The sequence below is a fragment of the Fulmarus glacialis genome, unplaced genomic scaffold, assembly GCF_000690835.1.
Source record: "Fulmarus glacialis isolate BGI_N327 unplaced genomic scaffold, ASM69083v1 scaffold1431, whole genome shotgun sequence".
NCBI classification, from domain to species: domain Eukaryota; kingdom Metazoa; phylum Chordata; class Aves; order Procellariiformes; family Procellariidae; genus Fulmarus; species Fulmarus glacialis.
Window position 1 is genome coordinate 27061 of NW_009194453.1, and position 10478 is coordinate 37538.

The 10478-nt window shown below is 38.0% G+C and overlaps 1 protein-coding gene across 2 annotated transcripts in view; it reads left to right on the forward strand.

Annotated features, from left to right (window-relative positions):
* Positions 1-8405, forward strand: part of SNX10 (sorting nexin 10) — a 19328-nt gene extending 10923 nt beyond the window's left edge. For both annotated transcript variants that reach the window (XM_009587750.1, XM_009587752.1), the window contains exons 5-6: positions 6344-6559; positions 7000-8405. In XM_009587750.1, the coding sequence (XP_009586045.1) occupies positions 6344-6559; positions 7000-7078 (295 nt within the window). In that variant the 3' untranslated portion in view covers positions 7079-8405. The remainder of the gene's footprint in view (positions 1-6343; positions 6560-6999) is intronic.
* The last annotated feature ends 2073 nt before the right edge of the window (positions 8406-10478 follow it).

Sequence of the window (10478 nt, forward strand, 5' to 3'; positions counted from 1 at the left end):
CCCTTTTTTTTATGAGTCTGAACCAAAGGTTATGATGTCTTTCTCTGAAATTGCATTTGTGGTCCTCATTGACACGTGTGTGTGTGTGTGTATATATATACACGCACGCTTGACTTTAGTAAAGCTCTAGGTCTGGATGCTGCATGTTCTGTAGCGTGGCAATGCCAGGGGAAGCAGGACCTCCTGCTATGTTAGGAAGGGGGTGGGAAGGGAGTCAGAAAGTAGTTGCATGGGGTGGTGTAACCCAGAACTGCAAAGCCGAGTGCTCCGTTCACCCTGGCAATGATAGCAGTCGCCATGCACAAGCTCACAGCCCCGCTGGTGTTTCTTTGTGACCGTGGGAAGAAACGGGACTTGAGCCTATGTGGACCTCTCCCTCAAGGGAGAGGTTCGCAGGTAACATTTTTTTCAAATGCCCACATGCGATGCGGGAACCTGAGCTCCTCTCTGCACTCAGTGCCTTGTGAGGTTATCAGGATCCAAGTCATCTCTGAAAATGGAGTTTAGAACTTTCACATTCTCACTTTGTGCCCTGTTGCTGTGTGAGCAGGTTGCTGTCGCCTCTGCCCAGACCGGAGCCTCGTGCCCGGGGAGTAAGAATCGAGTGGCTGTAGGCTCTCTGGTATTCAGCTCCTGGCCCTGGGAGCTCCTCCATATTGCCTATACTTTGACAGCTATGGAATTCTCTTGTCCTCCTTCACGCGTCACTCCAGAACGAGTTAGCTCGGGGCAAGGTGCTGACTTAGAGTCTTTGTGAAGCCTCTCCGTGCTGAGCACGGTAGCGCGAGAATTAGGGCAACAGCTGGAAACTACAGCAAAGCACTAGGGTTTGGTGAGATTCTGGAAACAGGTGACCCATTTTGATTTGGCTTTACTGCACAAATGCAGGGTAAGACCTGCTTGTCTTACAGGTTATTATCTCTGAGTGATGAAGAGCTGTAAAGCTCACTTCTTGTCTGGGCATAATTTAATATTTCAAGAGGCCATTTGCATGAACGGAAGACAGCTAGCCCCTTTTCAATTATGAATTACATCATAAGAATAAGGAAAATTATGTGTTTTTCCTGGTAAGTATCCTCATACCTTTGAGGATGTCTGTAAATTCACAGGAAAATCTTATTCTTAAATTGGAGGTCAAAATTAAAACACTGTCTTAAAATATTAGGTTCTGTAAGATCCTCTTTGCTTTCACCCCTTTTTAGCTACACAGGTTTAACTTCAGGATTTAGATAACCTTCATAGAAGATCATCCATGCTTGCTTATTAGAAAGCTAATTAACAAAACCGTTTTAAATGAAGTTGGGTTCAATCACTGACACTTTTTTATTGAATACCATTGGATCCCAAAAACTCATGTCGTTTAGGAAAAAGGATAAGTCTTCAATTAGTTTCAATTAGTTTTCAAACATGCAGTTTATGATGGGGTAGAAAACATACTAAGAGTTTTAAGAAATGCAATGCTCGGATCCACAGGAGACGAAGGGCATCCAGAGTGTCGCAGCTCTGGATGGCTGTGCGTCGGGCTCACTTGGTGCCGAACAAGCCACCCAAAACTCGGCTGCCTAAGGCAGAGCCGTTCTCTGGAGGTGGACAGGGTTTTGCCCTCCTCCTCACACCTCCTTACCTTCCCCAGCGCGGTCCCACAAGCAGGAGCTGGTGCAGGGTCGGAGGACTCTCTCCTGGAGGTGTCTCCACCGGGCGCTCTCTCAGGGATGCAGAAGGCGGGAGACTGGCTCCAAAGGGGATGGATGGCAGCTCGCCGGGGCTCAGGCAGGAGCCTCGGCGGCCGTGGGGCAGGTGGGATCTCCTCGGGCGTGTGGTGGCTGCCTCTTTCCAATGGAGCCTTGCTAGTATTTCCTATCTGGTGAGCGAGTAACGCCTAGCAGGCGCGTGTCGCTTAATCCTTTCTTAAACGTATGCATTATCAGATGCCCAACAGTTGCTTCACAGTTGCTCGCTCTCAGTCACATTTCCTGCCTGATGAAAAAAATGAAGGAGGAAACACAGTCAGCCTCTTTTTTAAGAGGAAGCTGGGGCTTTGTTTGCGGCGGGCCGGGGCTGAGGGGCTGGGTGCTCAATAGAGGGCACCACAGCCCAGGCTGTCATCCCCCGCCTCTCAGCTCCGGGGTTGTTGGTTTGTTTTTTTTTTTTTCCCCTTCCCCTTGCTCTCATGATATGATGTAAATGGGCAGAGTAAATTTGTCGAAAACAAAATCGGAGCGTTAACCTTCCACGCACATGCAAGTGTGCATCTGTCATTGTATTAGGTTACAGTAGATACAGGAAATCTTTAGTTAGGATTAAGTTGTAGTGTTCAGCCATATGTTGTTCTCCTCCAGCAGAACAGTGTATAATATACCTAATAAAATCATGTTGAAGAAAACCAGATTTTGGACCTTGTCCAAATAAGACAAAACACATGTTTTGTCTTTTGTAAATGTTCTTGCCATAACACAGGGAAGGAGAAATACTCCTCGTATACTATCCAACATTTCCTCAAAAATGACATTATTTCTTTTGGTTGTAAAGTGACGTTTTTCGGCCCTGCTTCTTTAAAGGTCTAGAGATCACGAGCATTTACTGAAAGCTTACAAACAAAGATTCACATGGCCACGAATAAAAAATGATTTTATTATCTCTAATTCAGATGTAGAGCCTTATCCTGCAGCCCCCTTAATCACATAAGTAGTCATTATGCATGTGAGCAATCTGGCCGAGAGGAGCGAGATCTCTGACAAGTAATGACTACTGATGGGATCAAGACTTGCAGGATTTAGCCTTTCGTTCTTATTCCAGGCGTGCACAGAAAGTCTGTTGTTTTCTTAAATATGCCTGGCCAGTTTATAGGAATTATCACCGTGAGCCATGACTCTTCCATTAGCGCGACGGCAGCGAGAGCTGATTTACATCGCTGTAACCGCAGCTTTGCATTGACGCTGGCTGTAATAAAACTGTTTGAGAAGCACCGGGAGTGCTACTGGTTGTGTTCAAACTGCGCACGCGTTCAGCCTCTGCTAAGACATCCGAGTATTAATATTATGACACTCCGCCTTCCCTCTTGCCTTTTTAATTTGTTAGGTTGTGTTTTGTAATTTTGAATTCTTTTTTTTAAAGTCCTTGGAGCCGAATCTATTTTTCAGATGTACAACTGTTCACACAGTGAGTCCCCAGGACAGTGAAAGCCCTGGAGAGCAACTGCTTTTCCAGCAATTAATACTACTAGTAACATCTGGTGACAAATGTACGGTTATTTCCTTGAAGAAGGAGTATTTTGAACAGGAAGGCATAACGCTTACGGATAGCGCAGAATTTATTTTTCATTTTGATTGCTTGAAGGATGCAATTAAAAAGCAATCTAACCTGTTGGTTCAGATGTGTGGGGAGAAAGCAGAAGTTATTTTTTAATTAAAAGAAAGAAGAAATGCTTCAAGGGTATGACTGGCTGAAAGGTGTTCATATATTTGCTTTCAGGATGGTTTTAAATGGCTTGCAAAATGCATTGAGTGTTTGGTCCGTTCCCCCCTTACGAACGTATGTATACACACACACTCACACACACACATACATACGTGTATATATATGTGTGTGTGTGATTAGCTTTATGAACATCTTTCCATTTTTTCGCCTTGGTTTCTCTTCACTCCTTTCCCCTCCAGATGGCACTATGAAGCAGAAAAGAAAATTACTGTGAAATAATGAGTCCAATGTAAAGTAAAATTGGAAATTGAATTATAGCTGCAGAAAAAGGACAGTAGCCTTGAGGTCCTGATCAGTCTGCACTCTTATCACTTTTGTTTGCTGTTCCATGTGTTAGGTTACTGCCGAGTTAATAACAGTGCTTTAGCAGTTCAAGGCTTAGCAGAATTGTACTGGACATGAAATAAAGCTAAAATGAATTTGTGTCCAATATCATTGACATTAGTGCTCATTACTTCTATGGTGTAATGCCTCAAACCATCTAAAATCAATTTTAAAGATTACCCATTATTTTATAAAGAAAATAAAATACATTTCAAACAGCAACAGAGCTGTAAGTGTGGTGTAATCTCATGAACAGTTAGTTACTTGTGTTTTCGCTGGTTGGCAGGAAACTTTTGAAGGTACGGCAAGAGGAAAATCTGTGAAACTAAATGCCATCCACAGAATTTAATGTCTTGGCTTTTTGCTGGGTTACTTGGTATTAGACACGCAAATGTTAGAATTGCAGAAATGTGCATCCCCTCATTGTGCTCGTAAGCCTGGGAAAAAACAGTAACTCTAGTTACTCTACGGTAAACTCCAGCATGTTATTTTTCTTTTTCTTTTTTTTTTTTTTTTTTAAAAAGAGGAAGAAAAGAGGAAGGAGAATATGTACTCCCCCAATTGCATAAATTATAAATGTGGATTTATTGTGTGGAATGATACTTTTTCTTTTACTTTTTGTTGCAATGTTTGTTTTTGTTTGGAATGTATGTTTATCAAGAGTCAAGGCTGAAATTCTCTTTTAGTGGCCGCTGAATGATGGCTTTTCAAACTGTATTCATGAAGCTGGTGCTGTCAAGGTGTGTAGACCTGTAAATTCTGTGTGTTGAATCATTTTTACACAGCATTTGCTGGCTTCTTTTAGACTACGAAGAAGTTTTTCTGTATATTAATACACTGAGTGCATTGATTTTACAGATGTCTCTTTGCTGTGTTTGTTTTTAAGTAAAATAGTGAGAATTTAAATTGGATTAAAAAGGCTTTCTCTAGGTATGAAAGTGTGCTTATTTTGAACTACAGCAAAATCTGGTCCTTCTCAGACTGAATTTCCAATGCACGTGGTAGATCATTAGGGTCATTGCAGACATTTCCTCATCGGAAGGTGTCAAAGTTTGAGTTACTTGGTTGAGACTGTGTGTGTGTTTACCTAGGCAAATGTTAGATATCTCTTATTACTTATTTTGATTTGACAGATTTTTGTAGGCTTAGGTGAAGCCAGAAATCCTTTAGTGTATTTATTAAACGTTATTGTAATGTTGGCCACTTTAGAGAACAGTTTTCAGAACGTATTTGTGTTTTAAAACATTACAGTCCAAACACACCATTAATCTTATTTGAGAGAAGGAACTAATCAGTTATACTTTTCATTTTAGTCAGAATACCGTTAGAATGCAATATTTCTTTCTGCTTTTACTGGTTCTTACATTAATGTCATCTCTTGTTTGCTACTGCATAGCAATGACTTTTTTTGGTAACGACTGTAATCTAAATGGGTAGAAATAGGTAAATACTGACTCTTAATAGTTTTGATTTGTTTAAATTTTAACTTAACAAATTTAATTTGTTAAAAATTTTAATAATTTTTGGTGGAGCAGTTTGGCATGGTCGTAGGCTCTGATGACTTTATTACATGAGTAAAATTACATGTACATATAAAAAAAAGTCACTTGTTAATCATTCTAGGATTTGTGTATTAAAGAATTTCTTCTTTAGAGAAATGTTGCAGCAAAGTTGCCCCCCTCCGTCCCCCCTCCCCCCGCCAAAATAATGATGATGATCCTCAATTCTCAGTCCTTGTAAAAGTATCTCCACAACTTTCTGTGTTACTGGAATGTACTGTATTTTGTTTACTTTCACTTGATGTAAGTAAATACTCTGTGCTAAATTTATATGAAGACTTAATTTAAAATACATATAAACCAAAGACTACAACGGACTTTTGAAAAGAATAGCTGGAATGAAATAGTATTTAAGTTTCCCTGAAAACTCTTTGCAAGGAAATTTAAATCAGCGTTCAGTATTAGCATTTTCATTCTAACTTAAATGTACGCATATTTGTAAAAGTGTAAATGATTTTGGCTAGTGCCGGCTCTGTTGTTTACAGGTATTTCCAAAGTCCTGACACTGCGTGTGTATGAAGTCCTCTGTCTCTGTACACGCTTCTTTCCCTCACCAAAGAAATTGGTGACTTGTAATTTTTAAAAAAGCTTAGCTATTAAAAAAAAAAAAAAAAAAGAGTTGTCAAATGGAGACCAAATTTTCGTAAGGGTATATGCCTCCAACTGCCTAAAAATCATTAATTGATCCATGTGGTAATAACAGATGGTTAAATGGAAGAAATGTCCTTGAAGTTATTCTAATAGCAGATGTGCCTAACTATTAGCTTCGTGTTTTTACTCACCTAAAGTTCCAAATAATGTAATAAGAAAGTAACACACACCTAATCATTTTAATATGTTCATTACCTTCTGTTACTGATTTAGGATTCATCTAAAAACTTAAAAGCAGGACATCATTTAGAATTTGTTCTGGTAAAACACTTTAGAATATACGTGTGTATGTGCATCTATGTAAGAACATTTGACTTTTTTTCTTTTTCCAGGATCCTACAAGACGCATTATTGCTTTCAGACAGTAGGCTTCACCTCTTCTTACAGACTCAGCTAAGCCCAGAAGATATGGAGGCTTGTGTGTCTGGACAGACCAAATACTCTGTTGCCGATGCAATTCATAAGTTCGCCTCTTTGAACAGACGCTTTCCTATAGAAGATGAAGAGAGAAAAAAAGGAAAAAACGATGCGGACTCTGATTCAGAGAGGTGATTTCTGTATTTCCTTTCTTTCTGAGATTATATATACATACATACACATGCGCATGCCTCACTTTTTTTGTTGATGTAATACTAAGATAATGAAAAAATTAATTGACTGAGATTTTATTGAGCTGTGACAGCTCATCATAGAAGTCTTCACACACACCTCCACACTGAATTAATGAATGCAGTAGAAATTCAATTATCTGCATTCTGATTATGTGAATTTCATTTAGTCAGACTTGAATTATTCGCGTTTAAATTATCTTGCTAAAAAAATATCCAACTGCACTCCAAATGGCTAATTAAAAGTCCAAATTTCCTGTCTCTCTTTGTGACTGGAGATAATTAAAGTTCTCCTCTGTTACTCAGGCTTTGAGTGTGTTGTGAAAACCAATTTCCTCCTTTTAATTTTTTTTTTTTCTTCCCTCTCCCCTTTTCTGCAGTTCATCCTCCGGGCTCGGACCTCGTGATGACAGCATTTCATGTGGATGTAAAGCAAGCCCAGCTTCTGAAGAATCATGAAAAATCATTCCTGTATTGCTATCTTAAGGACAGTACAATGCAGTTTCTGCTCTGTTTACTGGTTATGCATACCACGTAAACACGGCTGGGTGGTAACACGTACCTAAAAGATGCGTCGTCAATACAACCATATATCCTTACAAAATTTTCAAAACGGACCTTGATACTATTTCTTTGTTGATTTATTATGTATGTTGATTCAGGTCTACACGCTACGTATTACATTTAGGGTTTTGTGACTATTAAAATCTCAGTATTGGGTAAGTCACGCTCTGCTGACATATGTGGCAGTTAAAATATTTCCCTTAGTGAGTGCATGTCTCGGATCTGGAAAAATAAAGATGACTTAATTCCTCAGCTTAAAAGTTGGTATATCATATCAAATATATTCAAAGCATCTTTTTGTAATTTGCATCAGAGAAGTTTCATCTTTAGAAGTCATCTGACATTGGTGATGAAATTACATACCCCACAAGGTATTCACTTTTTAAAGTAGCTCAGCAACATCAGCAAAACAACATTTGTACAAACTATATGCTGCTGACAATTTGAGATATAAATATATCTTCCTCTGGTCTTTCTGCAAGGTTTGTGGAAGGCTTGGTTTTGTCATGCATAAGAACTGAAGGCCAAAATTCTTGAGCATGGTTGCTTAGAAGTTAGAAATATTAATAAAAATGACGTCATTTCTAGGCTTGCTGGAGATTCTCGGTTCACAGGGAATTACAGATACTCGTTCCCAGTGAAAATCCTGGATGAGGTCCATTGAAACCCACGGCTGAATTTTGCATCGACCTCGCTAGGGCCAGGATTTTACCCAGCATGTTTAACTTTAGGCACTTATATTTGAAGACACCAGGAGAGATGTTTTAGTTTAGCAGTTTAAAGGGAGAGTATCTCCCTCTCCGAGATGATGATAATCACGCAGCTGTAACACGCTGCACGGACGTGGACCTCTCCACTCTTTGGGAGTAACAGGAGCTGCTGATTTCATTGTGGCTGTAGTTAACACGTTGGAATATTGACTTTTTCACAAACAAAAGGCAGGCTTGAACACAACTTCGTAACCACCAACACTTTTTTTTATTAAACGTCAGTTTTGCTCTTTATTGTTAACAGCAGCTGCGTAGTGTCTTGTCCCAGATTCTGTCAAAGGAATATGTTTCACTGTGGTGTTGTATTTATATTTGACATTTAACTGCTATTAAAAAGAGCTTGGGGGTCTGATCACCCTAGCAAAGCTCCCATTAACTTCAGTGCTGTAGTTACCAGCCTAGAAATGGATTTTTTTTTTTTTTTTAAATTCTGTGGATATTTTCAAAGAAGGAGGATTTTAAACCTGTGAATTACAGAAAGAATAGATTATTAAATGGCCAGATAATAAAGGTTAGCATAGGCGTGTGTGGGCATGCTTTTTTAAAGCATCCAGCTGGGAATCTGTGTAATTTTAGAAACATGTTTTAATAGCCCGAGGATAACATCTCTTAGGTAACTACTTTAAGCCACCGTGTTTTGTGGATGGTAGCACTTTTATAAGATAAATACCCGTGTTTCTTTTTGCTCAGTCTTATTGAATTGCACAAATGTATCTGTTCACCTTCTCAGCTTGTGTGTGAGTTAGCAGCAAAGCTATTTTAATGTAAAAGTGATAACATTTAACTAAAGCAACAAGTTATCACTAAAAGTAGCTTAAAAAAGAGCTGTTATTGCCAGGCAGAGATGTTTGATTACTTGACTTTTTTTTTTGAGCTGGCACATTACAAGAAAAATTGTTTAGCAAATTTATTTAAAAGATGGGGAAAATATAGAAACAAAAACTGGAAGAATGTCTGAGAAATATATTAATGTTTTTATTTAACACAATGTTAGGGTAGTGGTTCTTTTATTTTGTTTTAAGAGATTGAGCTAAACTCTTGAAGCACTTTACAATTCTGGCCTACTAACACATCCTCAATATCTGACGAAAATTACAGAAGTACAAGGTTTGGACAGCTATTTTTTAATTCTAGGAGCTTATTGTATGCCAGTGAGTATTTTCGAAATTAAGATATTTCTGAAATAAATATTTGTTTTCTAATAGTTCTGTTGTTCTGTGATTTTCTTTGTCACCATTTTCAAAAATTCTAAGACTACTATAACAGAACTTTCTTCCCAGCGTTGACAGAAATTAGTTTAAATATTTCTTTGGAATGTTGTTTGTATGGCTAGTATTACTGGAATTTTTCTTATTAAAGGGGAAGGAAAAGTATTCTGTGCTCTAGTATGTCTTCTTTTTGTATCAGCTGTATGTAACTGCATATAAATGCTTTAAGACATTTTGTTTAATTTGGAACATTTAAATGTAACTGTTACAGATTTAAATGTAAAAAACCCAATTTTTAATGTCTTTTATGACTTCATGATTTGGTGATTTTTTTCAACACTATGTAATTTTGATTCAGTTGATCACTGGTATTTTGATTCCCATTTTTTAGTTGTGAATAATGATGATATTTCCTGCTAGTTTTTTAAATAGGCTAGTATCACGTTTGTAATATCTAATTACTATTGCTAATTTATGTCTAATTGCAATAATTCTGCACTCAAAAACTTTGCTTTATCTTTTGCTTAGAACTTTATATTCTCATTTTTATGATGATTTCTTAAAAGCTTTTAAGTAATTAGAAAGTAGTAGCCTGTTTTATTTATCTTGTGTTTAAACCTGCCAGTAAGGTTTCCTTTATTTCGATATCAATATCCTAATCACTTTATGACTTCCCATGTATAACTACTGTACTATTTTTGTGATATGAGAGAGTGTGTGTGTGTGTGTGTGTATATATATATATATACACACACATTAAGTGGTGTTTGGTTTTGGGTTTGTTGTTAATTGTTTTTGTAGAAAATACAAACAAGTGAAAATAACTCCAGTTGTGTATCAAATTCTATAGTGTAACTTCAGGATATTGTAAACTAGTATTAGGCAACCTGTTACTTACAGTGTCATTGAAATACACTTTCAAGAAGGATGAGAAAAATTGTCTTTTGGAAAGAAAATTTTCATTTAAATAGCAGTGCAGTTTTACAAGCGTTGAGAAAATTTATACCCTTAAATGTCCCCCCATTTAACACTGCAAAATTCTGTGTCTAAGTCTTTTTTTGACATGTGACATATTGACATTTTTTCCAGAGCAATATTTAAATTACATAGGTACACAGTATTTGTGACTTGCTCCACTGTAAAATACAAGGTACAGCTGAAGTCAGCCCGTTCAGCGGTGGGAAGAATAAAACCTGTACGTGTCCGTGCCGCCCCTCTGTGATTGCAGGAGCAGGAGCGGTGCTAATGCCCAGGGCATTTACCTTTCCCCGCTAGCTTGTACAGTGTTGCAAAAATGTAAATCGTTATTTCCAGTAG